At 34.2% G+C, this 16,729-nt stretch overlaps 1 protein-coding gene across 1 annotated transcript; it reads left to right on the top strand.

The window, feature by feature from the left end:
- The first annotated feature begins 256 nt into the window (after positions 1–256).
- On the top strand, positions 257–15,043 carry LOC123556928 (toll-like receptor 3). The gene is made up of 2 exons (XM_045348024.2): positions 257–630; positions 10,327–15,043. Exon 2 carries the CDS (start codon positions 10,491–10,493, stop codon positions 12,735–12,737), a length of 2,247 nt encoding a protein of 748 aa, XP_045203959.2. The 5' UTR covers positions 257–630; positions 10,327–10,490; the 3' UTR covers positions 12,738–15,043.
- Positions 15,044–16,729: the final 1,686 nt, after the last annotated feature.

The following is a 16,729-nucleotide window of genomic DNA, read 5'->3' as shown; positions in this document are numbered from 1 at the left end:
CAAAACAAGAACACACTTTAAATAGAAAAATTGATATTATACAATGAAGAATATCAATAATATAATGTCAGATTTCACTAGCGAATAGGAATAAAAAGCAAAAACAAAAATAGAAGTTGAAAAACAACAACATTGCTTTCAAATTATATGGCACGTTATTTTTGTTGTGTACTATAGAAGTATCTAGGTTCATTGTGTACACTATACGGTAGCGCTTTCATACTGTCGCGTGACGCTCTATGTATAGAATGATCTAGGTCAATCGTTCAACCTCGGGCATTTCCGTATTCTCCGGTAAATACGCCCCGGCAATCGTGCAACATTGGGCATTTCCGTATTCTCCGGTAAATACGCAATCGTGCAACATTGGGCATTTCCGTATTCTCCGGTAAATACGCCTATTGCGTAGCATAAAGACCGAGGTGATCAGATTGGACCTAGGTTTGCATATACTCTGTTTTGATTGGACGAGTTCGCAGTGCGCGCGAGGATCACGGAATCCACGTGTACAGTTTATGAATGGAGGCTACTACCGTAAATTGTAATAACAAAATAAGTTCGAAAGTACATTTTCCTTATGCTGATATAAAAATTGGATTAAGATTTCGGAATGCGTGGACTTACACGAAGGTACTTTATTCTCTTTCTTAACTGAAATAAAACGAACAAGAATTCGTAATGCATGGACTTACACTGGTTAGTTAAATCTTATTAAATTCATTTGGTGCATAATGGACACAGTTTAAGAAAGGTAGAGCTATGTATACAAATAGAAAATTACTTAAACTTTCGCATTACATGTTTAACAAATAAGCATAAATTATGAATAATTGTTTCATTTTTGCACGTCATCAATTCTTTGTATTTCAAGATATTTGGTCTATGGGAAAATCTACGAGGGATGTATTTATTCCTAAGAGCTGTAAAGAAAGGACAAATTAACAGATAATGCATTTCATTCCCAATGTCGTTAAGTGGGCACCGTGGGCACTTTCGCTCCTCATGTGCAACATAAGATTGTCGCCAACGCCCGGTTTCAACCGGAAGTCGATGGTTTCCTGTTCTGAAATACAGGAGACTTAGTCAGAGCGAGCAAGGCAACGGTAACAAATAGCTTTCCGTCAGAAGGTTATGTATAAGTTAGATAATACATACAAGTGTGTTACCGGCTGGTATCCTCATGCGCGGGAGAATCTCAGGGAACGTAATCTGGGTAGCAAACGAGTTCGTAGAGGCAAGTTTGCTACCAGATTACGTTCCCTGAGATTCTCCTAAGCATGATGATACCAACCGGTAACACACGCGTGTGTATTGTCTAACTGATTTATCGCATGATTAAAACAGTAATGATATATTTATTATCGTTTGAAATATTTAGAAATATTTTCCCTTATTGTGCCCTTGAAATTAGTATTTAATTGATATTGCACAGCTGTTCAGTAGGAATCGCCATCACTGCGAATGAGTCCTATTATTTTTGCAAGGGTTTATGCGCTTAGCAGGTACATGTGTGAAATCTACCAATCACTGCCGACTGGGGTTCACTCTAATTTTACAAGGGTCCAGTGCGCTCCTGCGCGCTGGATTCGTTAAATGGTGGTTCCCACAACAAATGTGTGGACGTATGTGTGTTATTCGTCTCAGGCATTGGATTTTTGAATGCGCGTGCTTACGATAACTTAATATGTGAATTGAGAGGATATTCTTTTGTCTCAGGCATTGGATTTGATGGAAAGTGACTAGCGCTACAGGTAGGTCGAATGACTGCAAAGTTTGATGATATGATTATACTTGTCTCGCATTGTGTGAGATGAAAAATGGAAAACGCAACACTAAGCAATGATGAAAGTTATGATGTCAGATACAATACATTTGGAATTTTAACTGCGGTTAAAAAATGGACGGGACACTACGCACTATGGATGAATAGTTATTATGCTTCTCTCTCCTCTCTACCTTCTCTCTCTCGCTTTTACTCTCTTCTCTCTCTCGCTTTCACCTACGGCGCTTTACAGTTTATTGTGAGTCATCTTCTACCGGTTTGTTTCAGTCATCTAAGGTGCAAATTTCAATTCCTCCATTCAATCACATATGTGTACACTAATGGGATTATACTTTCAACATGATGGATTTTGTTTCCCAGAACATCATAATAAATTCACATTCACTTCAACCACTAATTATTATGTTGCATAGAGGGTATTTTTTAATACTGCATGATTTTTAGGACATTAAAATCTGCAGATTGGAAATTATACACTGTTTTCCAAAGTTTAAAGTACAGTGCTTTAGGGTATAGCGAATAGCTAACAAACTTTTTCTGCATTTCATTTCAAGGAAATGAATTTATTGTTGTTGTTTTTTTTTGTAGTTTTGAGGGAAAATTGTCATATTTTCCAAACATTCAGCCTTTATTAAAAATCTTGAGTTCCTTGTCTCTATGGCACTGTTTACATACGTTTTGATTTGGTGTGTAAAAGATAGCTTTGGTCATTTTTGTGAAAAACTTGAATAAATGCTACGTTACGCAACATGAGATATATTGTTTTATTTGTTTCTTTTTCAGCTCTGACGTTAAATCCGAAGAGCCTGATGGAGATAGCTCACTTACTGACAGATATGCAACAGAGACAACCAGTGAAGATGCAAACGCTTCAATAAATGAACAGAAGTCAAAAAAATACAATGAGAAATACAAAGTGGGCGTATACTGTATTTGAATCCTGGAGGGATACCCGTTATAAAAGCGGCCATGAGATTCCAAAGCTTTCCAATATGACAGTAGATGATATGAACACGTATCTATGTCGTTTTGTTCTGGAAACGCGGAAAAGAGACGGTACTAAGCATCCTCCAAATAGTTTATACCATATTATGTCTGGACTTCTGATGTACCTAAGAGATGAGAATATAAACGATAAAAACTTTCTCGATCAGTCTGATCATAGATTTTCTTATTTAAATAAAGTCTTGAATTCTGAAATAAAAAAGTTGACGAGTGAGGGTTTAGCATTGTCCCAGAGAGAAGCACTACCTGTGACGGAAACGGATGAGAGGCAAATATGGGAGAAGGGTGTGTTTGGGGACTTTGACACAATTTCCCTTCAAAGGACAATTGTAAAATATTTGGACTAAGAGCTGCGGATGAGCACCGAGACCTTACAACTGACCAATTCACCATCGGAGAAGCAGATGGAAACAGACTTTATGTGGACTTTAATGGAAAAACTTCTAAAACGTTGTCGGAATAAACAAGTTGAGAGGTTTCATGAAGGAAATTTGTAAGGCTCCTGGACTCGATGGCAGATATACAAATCACTCTGGGAGAAAGACATGTGCAACCTCTTTGTATCAAAAAGGTATTCAAGAACAAGAAATTATGCGCAGAACTGGACATAAGGAGCATTGCTGAAAAGGCTTCAAATGAAATGTTGAAAGACGTATCGAACATTCTCAATCCGAAAGTGCCGCCAAAACTGGACGTGAAAGAGGTGAAACCGAAACTGGATGAAACGGACACAAAACCAGATGTTTCAGTTTCATCTGAACTGTTTAAGTCAAATACTTCTGCTCAAAGCATTTGGGATGGGAAATACTGTTTTTATAACTGTAATTTTCAAGTGGAAAAAAATGTGAACTTTAACTGTAATTTCCAAGTGGAAAACATGTGAACTTTAACTTAAAGTTTGACTGACGTTTGTATGTGTGCTGTATTTATTATTAAATTTTTTTATTTATTTAAAATGTATATCCTGCACTGTGTTTGTTTTGATTAAAACGTCAGTATTTTTTTCGGTATTTTAATTTGACATATTGTTTATCAGCTCAACTATCTACAGTTTAAAGTATATATAGATTTTAAATCTATAATTTTCCGGAAACTGTTATAAACTGTGATTACTTGTCCGAATTAAGCATGCTAACGCATAACAGTAATTTATAAACACAATTCAAAGGAATTTGCCGCTCAATACATGCGAAACAAATCGATTACTGTACCGAGGATCTTAGAGAAGTTCCACTGCTGTTATTGATCCTTTTGTAACCATTTTAACAATATCGATAACCGTTGCATCTTTGTCCTGATTAGCTGTTACAGAATTCCGTATTGTCTTGAATTCTGGTAGATGCATTTAAACTGTACAGTGTACAGTCTATACAACGCAAATAATACATGTTGTTATAAGTATTTCAAAATATATTCTTAAGCAATTTCAAATCCCAAATTGCATACAAAACGTCCACATTTTATTTTACTAAAAGTACAAACATCATATGTTAGATTAATTCCCACATGTGTAGTTTTCGGTAAAATGGTGTAGTTTTACTGAAACACGAAAGATCTAGGGTATTATTCAACAAAGTAAACATTCCCATGGTCGTGAATCAAATTTTGTTCATTGTAAAAAACACATATGTGAACAGGGCACTAGATATTTAATTTTTGCTTGGCCCAATAAATAAATTTTGCATACGAAAACAAAAATTAAAGTAATTAACGGCATGAAGCAAATCATATTTTATTTGAATTTTCGACCTATGCATGATCGATTGGTAAAGTAAACCAAGTATTTAGCAAAACGTGATTGTCAAACTCAGATTAGTCTTACGCATTTTTGTGTAAAATTCCAACAATTACATACATGTAAACAGAAGAAAATTCTCGCCGTAATCGCATTGTTAAATATATCCGGATATCTTTGCGACACAAATTAATTAATCCTGTAAAATACACACAATGACGAAAACTGAAATCTGTTGGGCACATGTTGGTCCATCAATGATTAATATAGTATTTAAATTATGTTTGGCGGAACAAAATATGTATTCTGCACTGTTTTGTTTTTGAATAAATACTCGAATAAGATTTGAAATATTTCGGGTAGTTTAAATAAATGTTTTTGACATATTTTTTGGATCAGCCTTACATGGATCTAGCTATTCAAATTATATATAGATTTAAGGGAATCCTTTAATGTGTTTCAGGAAACACATGTGCCTATAAAACTGTGAGCATTACCTGTGTGCAACGGAATTTAGAGCATGGCTAACCGTGGCGATACCAGAATTTAGTAAACACAATACTTCAAAGGAAAATGCCGCAATCATGCGATAACTTTAAATAGACTATAGCATGTACCTTTTGAGGATCCATTTAGAGAAGTTGACCACTGCTGGTTAAATTGGTCTGTTAGAACCATTTTAACCAAAATATCGATACCTTTGCAATTTAATGTCGCCTGATTAAGCTAGTATCAGGAATAGCCCGTATTGTCTAGAATGCTCTTGATACAAGATGACCATTTAAAAGCGTGTACAGGCTGTATCATGTTCTGATAACAAATATATACAATTGGTGCTTGGATAAGATTATTTTATTCCAAAACTTTATCATTCTTGCTTTAATGATAATTTCAATTGGGTATCGCCCAAATTCTGCATACAGCATATACCTAGGGGTACTGCTCCTACATTTTCCTATTTTACGTAAGAAAGTACAATGGACATTTTCTATCATGTCTAGATTACTATAGCCCCACACTTCGCATCCGTAAGTTAGTATTGGTAAGATGGTGTGATCAAACAGTTTTAACTGAAGATCCACGGGAAGATCTAGGTTATTTATTCTTGACAAAAGTGCAAACATTGCCTTATTGGCTCGTGAAACAATATTCTTTTGGCATTGTAAAAAACTACCTGATGATGCGAACAGCACTCCTAGATATTTATATGTTTTTACGACATCAACTGGTTGTTCACCTAACATAAAATTATAATTCTGTGGCTTATTAGTTACGAAAACAATAATTTTGGACTTTGTAAAATTTATATTAAGCTTCCAAGCGCGGCAATACGAAGCAAAATCATTTAGACTGTTTTTTGAAGTCTTTTTCGTTATCGCTAATGACAATAGTATCATCTGCGTAAAGTAAAACCAGTAGTTGTAGAAATACGACTGCGTTGTCAACTTCAGCATTTAGTCTTATTCCTGCATTTTTCGTGGATAAAAATTCTTCTAAATCATTTAAATACAGTGAAAACATGACATGAGACAAATTCTCGCCCTGTCGAACCCCGCAATGACTTTCAAATATATCCGAGATCTGGCCATTTGCCGAGACACAAGACTTAATATTTTGGTACATCCCTGTAAACATGAAGTCATTGGGCCAACGACGGAAAACCGTCAAAGGATAATCGTTGTTGGGCCACTGTTGGCCCAACAATGATTAATAAGTATTTAAATACAGCTGTTGGGCCAACGTTGAACCAACTTTGAATTTCAGTCACAGATATCTCTGCATTGGCCCAATATTGATTTTCAGAGAAAGACTTATACAGAGAAAACATCGTTGGCCCAACGTTGGCCCATTAGAAGTAATAAAATAATAATTATACATTTTACAGGTGACTGTTTTATCACAAGCCCCTACAGGTATACATGTTGCGTATGTGTAACATGCAATATTTAATTAATAATTAAATACTTTTCTGCACCAATTCGTAATCAGTTAAATTTGGGCTAATTAAACCTAAAACTTATCTGCAGCCGTAATGACATTTTGAACTATTTCAAATCTACTACCTTGAAAAACAATTGTGAAAATAAAATTGAAAAAAAAAAAAAATACTACTAACTCTATAACAAATGTCTAATTTTATACAGTCATAAAATGTTTACAATAAATCTGTTGAGTATTCCAGAACATGAACTCTCGTTAACCCGGGTTATGTAAGAAATCCCAGAAAATGTGGTTAATTTTACTCTCTAGGCTAGATTTCTAGCTGCATATATGTGAAGTAAAGGAAACTATAATACATGTGATAGATCTAGAGTTAACAAAAACCCAGTCTACCAGCTATAAACTGTAAGTAGAAGTTTTGAATATTATTGATAAAGTTGTGGAATCTCGTAAACAGGGAATTTCTTAATTTTATCCTGTATGCAAGTAATATCCATGTGACTTGAACATATGTTAAATACTTTTATCTAAAGCTGGCGGATGGCACTTGTGTTGAGTATTAAAGAATAATCTCGTTAATTCTAACATATTTTTCTCGGTTAAATACAGACAAAAATAAATTTCATACATTTTACGCAAGTTTATGTCCAGAGGTTTATGTGCATTTCTTACTTATATTGTTATCAATTTGACGTAGATGGTTTAATCAACATTATGATTTTTGTTTTTTTACAGGGTGCTGTTCAAGAGAGTAATAATGGAGTGCCTAGCACTGTGGTGCACAAGAAAAAAACAAGAAGAAAAAAAAAGCAGCAACTTCAGTGAGAAAAGAAAACAATCAAACAGAACTTGGATATATAATGAGTTAATATACAGACAGTAATTCACTTTAGTAGGATTTAATCAGTGACTGAAAAAAGAACAATATTTAGATTTATAAAAGGCTGGAATCAATATTTGACATGTTGTAGTGATGAAATATTCTGTTATATTTCTTCAGGAAAATTGCAAACAAACTTTAAATAAATGTTAGATTTCTTTTTGTTAAACTATAACAAAATCACAACTATTTGAAAATAAAATACTTACTAAATAATGCTAGTTTTAGTCTTTTTTCAGATTCGTAATCGTTGGGATAGCGTTGGCCCAACGCTGGACAAACCATGATAGACGAAAAAATACTGTTGGCCCAATGGAGGGCCAACGATAAGTGCTGGATACCAGTTGTTGGCCCAATGGACTGCCAACGATAAGTGTAGGATTCCAGTCGTTGGGCCAACGGTGTACCAACCGTTGGGCCAACGTTGCGCCAATTAGCAAAATGGCGTTGGGCCAACGTTGGAAGTCTTCGTTGAGCCAACGAAGAGTCTGCCGTTGGCCCAACGTTGGGCCAACGCATGTCTGATATCTGGGATGTTGGTTACAACATTGAATATTTTACCACGTATCCCACTTTTAAAAATTTTACTCCATAAACCTGATCTCCAGACTAAATCAAAGGCGGAAGAAAAATCATTTAAACAACAGAATAACTTTTTCTTACTTGATCTTAACTTCAATATTAAAAAATTTAGTGTAAATATATGGTCTATCGTTGAATAATCAGCTCTAAAACCAGCCTAATTTTCATGTAACAAATTGTTATCATTCAAAAAAAGTTTAATTCTGTCATCTAGTATCGAAGTAAAAAGTTTACCCAAACAGCTTAAAATAGTTATGGGCCTATAGTTACTGGGTGATAGTGGGCTACCTTTCTTTTTAAATATAGGTTGAATAGAACCGATTTAGCGAATCTAAATTATGTATATTTGGAACAAACGAATCATCATAAGATTCATTAAAATTTTCGTGCCGGGTTTCATTTACCGTTTTGAAATAGTCATCAGAAGAATCGATGTTAGGCATTGTTTCTGTTTTCTTTTTATTAATACTGTTAAGGAGACGCCAGTAATCTCGCGGTCTATGTGAGTTCATGTCGCGTAACTTTTTCTCATGACTGTGATTATGCTTACTCAAGTAGGTATTGTTTGTTTATACGCTCGGCTGGTCGCACTTTGTGTTTATTTAACATTAACCTATTTAACTGATAATCTTTTCTCTCCCTGTTATATTTCACACTGGATAACCGGCTATCCTGACGCCCGCTGGACAAAAAAAAAACCCGCTGGAAATGTAACCCAGCTGTAAATCGGTAGGTAAAGTTTTTCATTTATTTCTATTGAAACGAAGACAATTCTTGCAAGTCAACTTGACAGTTTTGTCAAGGATCGGACATGGCTTACATTTACAATTTCTAAAAACATAACGATCGTTTTCGGCCCAGAAATTGTAAATGTAAGCCATGTCCATTCCTTGACAAAATTGTCCAGTTGATTTGCAAGAATTGTCTTCGTTTCTATAGAAATAAATGAAAAACTTTACCTACCGATTTACAGCTGGGTTACATTTCCAGCGTTTTTCTTTTTTTTGTTCAGCGGGCGTCAGGATATAGCCGGTTATCCAGTGTGTATTTATTCCTTGCGCGTTTGCAGTGCGGCCCAAACCATGGTTTGTTAGATTTATTTTTACTAAAGTATTTCGCATCGGAAAAAGTGCAATCCGCTGAGGTTAGAAAAAGACGAGATGTATTTTCGGTCGCATGGTTAATGAGAAATTTAGAATTTGCAGTATTATCATTCCGTAACATTGTGTCTATTTCATCTAAAAGTGACGTATTTAAGTTATTTAGAAAACAGTTTTGTTTTCTGTCATCCCATTTCGGAGGGCGAACTGTATTCGGCGTATCACAAGCTGTTTTCTCTTTTGCTGCATTAGTCTGACTACAATTAATATTTAAGCAAATCTCTAAAAGACAGTGACCATCTGAGAATATTGGATCTGTTTCTAAAACCTTAAAGTCCTCGATCATGGGCAGAACCGGGAGTGACGAAATACAATAAATCAATAACCGATAGATTCCGGCATGTAAATGCCCCATCACGATCAGAGCCCATCCTTCCGTTATGAATGAATAAATTGTTATATCTGCATATGTCTAACAACTTATGCCCAAGCCTATCAACTTTGGTACACATGGATGACCTATCAAGTCGGATATTATAATCGCTTAGTAATTGATATTGGTTAAAAACATTTTCATCTTAATCAAAATGGTTAATCGAAAAATCATCAAACTCTGCATAGTCAGGTAGCAAGCCCGTATGTCCATTTGTGTCACTAATAATAAGACGTTCTGAAATTCAATACATTTGCTTGCAGTGTCATTTTCAAACAGAAAATATTCATCCTCATTTAAAAAACGCAACTGCTCAGGCGGTACATACATAGCCCCTATTACAAAATATAACTCGTCTGTTTTAATCTTGAGAAAGAAAATTTTTAACGAAAAACCCAATTCCGCCAGATTTCCTTATCACATTTTTTGTCCGAGGTTAAGAAAAAAAGGTATAATTAGGAATGTCAATAATATCATACATATCTAGTTTTGTCTCTACCATGCATAAAATAGAATACTGAGAGATCATATCAACGAATTCTGGAGTGTTTAGCCTGGCCTTAAGACCACACACATTCAGCGAGCCTATCTTAAATTTTTCATTACCTGCTGAGTTACAGTTAGTTGATACAGAATTTACCATTGATAAATTACTACTTAAAACGTTTTCATGACTGAGTGTGACATTTTCAAAGTTAGTGGAAGTATTTTCACAAGCTTCATTTAACTTACTATTTTCACAATTGCTGATGAATGCATTTTCACAGTTTTTGGTTCAATCCAAATTGACACATAATTCCTCATTTCCAGTTTTGACAGTTTTAGATCCAAGAGTTAAAGGATTAATTCCACTTTAATATTTTTCAGAAAGATGAATACATTACAGCACGGCACGTTTACACATTTGTCACAGAAGTAGATCACGTTCCCCACGTGATCCTAGGCTATTTCACCATATCTATATAAAACAATTAACGAATTTAGGATTTTTATTCTGCCAAAAAAGGTTTATGTCTTAATAGTTTACAAAAATGTATTTCAGTGTATTAGAAGTAGAAATTATTTTGTTACGTTTATTCCTGCAAGCTGGAGTTTGTTTAAGCGGTATGTGTTCAAGAGGAGAATGTGAATGTTCGGATAAAACAATGGTGTGCAAGCAAGGAGAGATGCCAAAACATCTGCCTCTTGAAATAAGAGAACTATTTATTGAACGCTTCAATTTTGATACTTTCAATGGCAACCAACGCACAAATGGATCTATGATACAGAAGCTTGACATTACTGCAGACCGAGGGACATCTATAACTTCAAAAAAATTTGAGCAGTTTTCAAATTTAACGTACTTAGGATTACATGGAAAAGAGCTACGGTCAATAAACCAAGATATTTTTCATGGACTCACGAATCTTTTGATATTGAATTTGTCGTCCAACCCTTTTCTTAACTTTAAATACATTAGTACAGCTTTAAACGCAGAAACTGAATCGGTTTTGCCGAGTCTGACATCATTAAGCGTATCAAAAGTGCAGATGTCTGTGGCACGAACAGCCTACCTTGACGAGTATTTCTTCAGATCTATTGCAAGTGGCAGACATCTTAAATACTTGGACGTATCTGATCTAAATATAGCGAGTTTAAACTTCAGCCATTTTAAGCCGTTGTGTAATTCATTAAACTCGTTGGATATCAGTAATTCGGTTGTTGGGCATACTGATAATATCCACACTGTGGGTGCTTGTGCAAGTCTAAGAACGGTTGATATGAGCGGACTTGTCATACCAGCTTTGAGGTTCAATTTTTCATTCAAAGTCTTAAATGCTAGTTGCATTTCTCTGAAATTTTTGTTTCCCGTAGAAACATTGATCGTAAACGGTGTAAATACAGGATTTGGAGTAAGGCAAGGTCAATATTTTCTAAACATGTCCATGTGTCCACTGCATATTCGAAAAGTGTCTATTGCAGGAAATAAGATACAATGGATAAATATGACTGTGAAGTTACATGAAGCAACAGAACGTTCATTATCTGAATTAAATGTTTCAAATAATGGTTTGGAATACCTGTCTCCTTTAACTCTGAAGCCGTCAGAAAACGTCCGCATTCTTGATCTCTCCAACAACAAATTAAGTGTAATGCAAGAAAAGTATACAGAGGACTTTGAAAAATTATTTTGGGCTCAAACAAAATTGCATTACCTTAACCTCTCCCATAACAGTTTAAGTAAAATACCTATGCAAACATTCTCACAAAACAAACATTTGAAAGTTTTAGATATTTCATATAATAATATAGAAAGTTTATATTTTGTAGTAAAGCAATTAGTAAACATTGAAAAACTGATTGTCAGTCACAATAGGATTTACACGATTGAATACGATTTCCGAATGGATTTGCAAATGTTTTTATCAAGAACTTCTAATTACACTGCCGACGGCAACGACATATTCTATGTGTATCTGGAGGGAAATCCGTTTGAATGTACATGCGACAAAGGGAATATGAGATTTCTGGAATGGATTCATGCTACCAACGTTATAGATGAAAATGAAACATTAACATGTATTCTAGACGAAAACCTCGTAGACGTTAGAGGAACCGGTCTAGCTGAAACTAAACACTTCTGCAGAATGCAAACACTCCAGAAGGTTGCTTTGATATCTACACCCCTTGTGTCTGCAGCAGTTATAATATGTATCATATTTGTTTTTCTCATTAAAAGACGTCATAGAAGAAAATTAATTATTCGTGAAGTTATTGCCAAAATTGAGATGGGAATCTTCCCCTTACAACATCTAGCATTTTTGTCGCACTGCAGCGAAGACACAACCCTTGTAATGAGAAAAATTTATCCAGAACTGTGTGAACACGTATCAGAAATAACTCGTTCAAATGAGGAATTGGTGTGTATAGGCGATAAACATTTTCGACCTGGATTTGCTCTTCGTGAGGAAGTAATGCGCTGCGTGGAAAACTCGTCGGTATTTGTGGCAATTATTTCGAGAAATTTCTGTCGAAAAGCATGGTGTAATTTGGAGATTGGAGAGGCGTATGATCAGAATAAGCCAATTATAATGCTCATGACTGAACATGTTGAAAAAGAATTGATGGACTATTCTCTACAGAAAATGTTTGATCGCTACGCTCATGCGACATGGATACCAGATGACAATGGTGGTCATATTGAACCAAAATGGAAAATATTCTGCAACTCAATAATACAGTTAGCAGGAAAATCAACTGAAAAACATGTTAAAGCTCCTGCCGAAAAAATTGTCTAATAAATTCTACATATCGGAGTTTAACTGCATCATTGAAACTGTATTTTCATATGGAAGGATTATGTAACCTTAATATCGTATCGGACTTATTTGTACAAAAGATCATGAATTTACTAACCCCTTATCTAAGTAAAACTTTCCCATTTATAAATATACCTATTCATAGTGATGCGTATATATTTTTAAAGGTTTCAGAAGAGCTTCTGTCTCCAATGTGTAATTTAAATATCTGTTGCTGGGTCACATTGAATACTATGTTGGGTTTTTGCTATGGTGTAGCGCCGGCCTCCTCTTAAACTAAATGTTCGAATTGAATTAAGAAGGATTCTTAGTGTTATATATGGAATATATGGTAAATTTGGTTTCGATATCTCCTGAAAATCGCTTTCAGTTGGGTAGCAATAGGTTTTTGATAAAATGTGAAAATGAGTTTGACATGGTTTTATATTTACATCATAAGCCAACTTAATGCTCTCCATGATACTGTTGGTTATAGAACACTGTCTTACATTCTGGCTTAGAAATAATTTTGCTATGCGTGAATACCTGTATGAAATTTTACAGCAGTAAAATACTTGTATTTTTGTTCAAAATATTTCCAATTTATACCTGCAAGACTAAGCTAAGTTATGAACCGATATAGATTTTTAATAATTTTCCGTCTCGGAACCGCGAGTTGCTGTAAAATGCTCCAAATAGCATATTTTGACATGATATTTTCATCTTAAATATGTTGTGAATACATTTTGTTTTAACATTTATGCAAAGTAAGTTGAAAACATGTTCAGTTGTTTATATTGTTCTACTTTTTTCTTAAATGGCTAGAGCTGACCAATAAAAATTATTTATTAAAATACCTTATAGTTGCATTTCATTGTCATTGCCTTTACTAAGTGTTTTAAGTTTACTTTTAGTTTTAATTGCAAAGCTTTCGTTCCCTTGTGTCATTTCTGAGTAATTTCTTTGAAATTTAATTTTGGTGCTATAAAATCATCTTTTGAACTTTTAAATATATAATAAGAACATAGTTTTTCCAGTGCTCATGTTTTTTTTTTACCTTTATTCACTTTTTTGCAATTGGGGAAGACAGTTTTGAATATTTTGGAAAATGTCATTGACCATCAGATATGGATCACTGTTAGTTTACACTTCGGCTTAAATATTTCTTCCTGTAGGCCTATTTGAAATTTTCTGAAGATCAAATGCCAGTTTTAAGAACTTTGCACTTATTTTGTTAGAGAATAAACGTTTAGAAGTTTGATGATAAATTTTATTTTGCCACAGAAGTTTTCATGCGACTTTATTTGTGACATATTCATGCAAAAATTATGGAAAATTTTGTCAATATTGACACTATAAATTGCATTGCAGAAGTTATGCATTAATTAGATTTTGATTTTCTTTTGTGACTGAAGATGTTATTTGATAGACCTATTAGAATTAGGTTCTGTAGTAAATTAAAATGTTGTATTTTTGAATGAGACATTAGAATAAATTCCGTCTTGATTATTAGCGTGGCATATGTCATTTTTTTCGTGTTTTTAAGATTAAACATATTCATTTAACACTTATAATACAGTACTAAGTATCATAAAAACTTTATAATAGCCAAGAAAGTGGTTTTAAGATTTATTCTGACTTTAAGGTCTAACAATCAACCTAAGAACCCGAATGTATAAAGCCACTTGTATCAAGCTTCTTGTGGTCACATTTGAAAATGACGTTGTAAAACACATATTCTAACACGATCCGAATCATTTTCCTGTTAAACAAAGAAGGCAGAAAACCGTGAATTATTATACAACAAATCACTGCTCTGACATCACAATTATTACGTCATGGCATCAAACGGCATAGCGGCGCGCTGGAAAAGAAACCGATTGAAAACGGGCAAATATTTAATGAATGTCGTCAAGGATGTACTTAAAATCCTTGGTAACGTGTTAGAATCGAAATAATATATCTCATTCAGTGATTTGCTCTTGAATAAATCATTGTTTGTCGTTCAGATGCGTATTATTATATCACTCGGGCTGCGCCCTCGTGATATAATTCCTTCGCATGTGAACTCCAAACAATGATTTATTCAACGACAAATCACTGGATGAGATATATTATTTCTTAAGTTAACCGAACTCGCCCTTTTCAGTTTGAGGTGGACCAGGTTTACGTCACGAAAAGGGTAAATGGTTATGCATGTATGTGGCATTTTCTGCCAATCAATATTTTCAAAGAAAATATATTGTCAACTGTACTGTATTTTTTCTTAATCCACCCTGCTCTTCACAAATGATATTATATCTTTCTAAGAAATTATTTAATGTAATATGTAATTCAGAAGTAAATAATTTGCCAAAAAACAGCTAAGAATTATTATCCCTCTATAGTTATCAGGTCATTTATATCACCTTTATTTTTATACAGTTTTAAAATAATTCCTCTACTCCAAATTTCAGGACGCATACCAGCATCTATAATATAGAGACTTACCCTAAGCCTTTTTTACACAAGGGAAACAATCTGTTTATATTGTGAATTTGTTGAGTGAACATCGTTTGTTAATCCTAATCCTGTCCATGTTATATCAGTGCAATGGAAAAGTTGAATGCTATGCATGATAACACAGTCATGCATCTAACAGTCCTGAAATTGATTCCTTTGATTTTCTCATATTTTTAGATATTTTTCCCATACTTTGACGCATATATTTGGGTGGTAGAGATCGTTCTCTTTCCAGCAGTAGCCTTTTCAACATATTTTACCTTGTGAAATTCTTTGGGTTTTGACTTTTTCAAAATAAATCGTCTGTTTGTTGACAAATTTCACCACAGAAAATGTCACACTTTCCTCAGGGCATTAACTTATTTGATCTTTACATAATTTTCTATTCAGATTGCTAATACATGTGGCAATTATGCATGCTTTTTCCCTGCCTAGAGGTAAAAAGTGCATAGTTTGCATGAGGTTCTAGGTCAATAGCCACCTAAGCCTACCATAAAGTCTTGGCGGAGTTGTCTCCATGTTTTCCAAATATTTTACCCGGGATCATTTCTTTTCATCTCAAATAACTCTTTTTCAGAAAATTATACTTTAATATTTTTTTCAGTCTACTTACTTTGATGCAGTTAACTACACATATATCTAAAATAAATAGTTCCTACTTGAAGTTTGTATTTTTAGTTACACTGCCTATATAATATACTGAAAAACTTACAAAGCACAGGTACACAGATATATGAGAATGTTTTAAGTACTCATTCAAAACCTCGTCAAAGAAAGAGGCTGACTTATTTCTTTTCAACAAATTAATAGTCTTTTGTACTTCACTTTCTTCACACGGTGCAGTTAATTCTTCATAATAACTATTTATATTTTGCAAGTCAACAACAATAAAATTATTATCTTTACTAACAAGGTTTTCGTTTAATTCACTTAAATGTTCATAAAAGACATCACTAGAAAATAAACGTATAATATTTTTCTTATCACCAGAATATTTGTTCAACATGCTCTAAACGGATTTAAGGGCAGAATGCTTCAAACCTTTAAGCTTATGCCAAGGGGAAGAAATAAATGCGTCTGTACATTTTAACAGTTTACCTAGTACTAAACCCCACAGATCAAAGTTTCAATTAGAAGAACTTAAAGGATTATCAGGTCGGAAGAGAACTGGAAATTCGGGATCGAAATTGAGTGTCTAGTCAATTTCCTAACAAATTAAATCTGACAAAACAAAATGGACATATAATAATATACATGCTTATTTTCATTAACTCACCTAAATAATGATATCCGAAACATAAAGGTTTTAAGAGTTAGTTTGAAAAGACCGTATTAGGCTTTAATATACATAAATATGATCAATAAAATAGGGTTATTATAACAGTAGCTGGATCTGGGATGCAGTATTCGGCTCGAGTGGATTTTGCTAGATCGGATCTCACGAGGCGCGCAAGCGCCGAGTGTGATCCGACCTTGCAAAATCCACGAGA

Source organism: Mercenaria mercenaria, chromosome 5 (genome assembly GCF_021730395.1).
Source record: "Mercenaria mercenaria strain notata chromosome 5, MADL_Memer_1, whole genome shotgun sequence".
Taxonomy (NCBI): Eukaryota; Metazoa; Mollusca; class Bivalvia; order Venerida; family Veneridae; genus Mercenaria; species Mercenaria mercenaria.
The sequence above is the reverse complement of the archived record's forward strand: the minus strand, read 5'-3'. Positions and strand labels throughout refer to the sequence as shown.

Bases quoted from the DNA above. Each gene is read 5' to 3' on its own strand.
- LOC123556928 (XM_045348024.2), top strand. From the start codon at position 10,491: ATGTATTTCAGTGTATTAGAAGTAGAAATTATTTTGTTACGTTTATTC.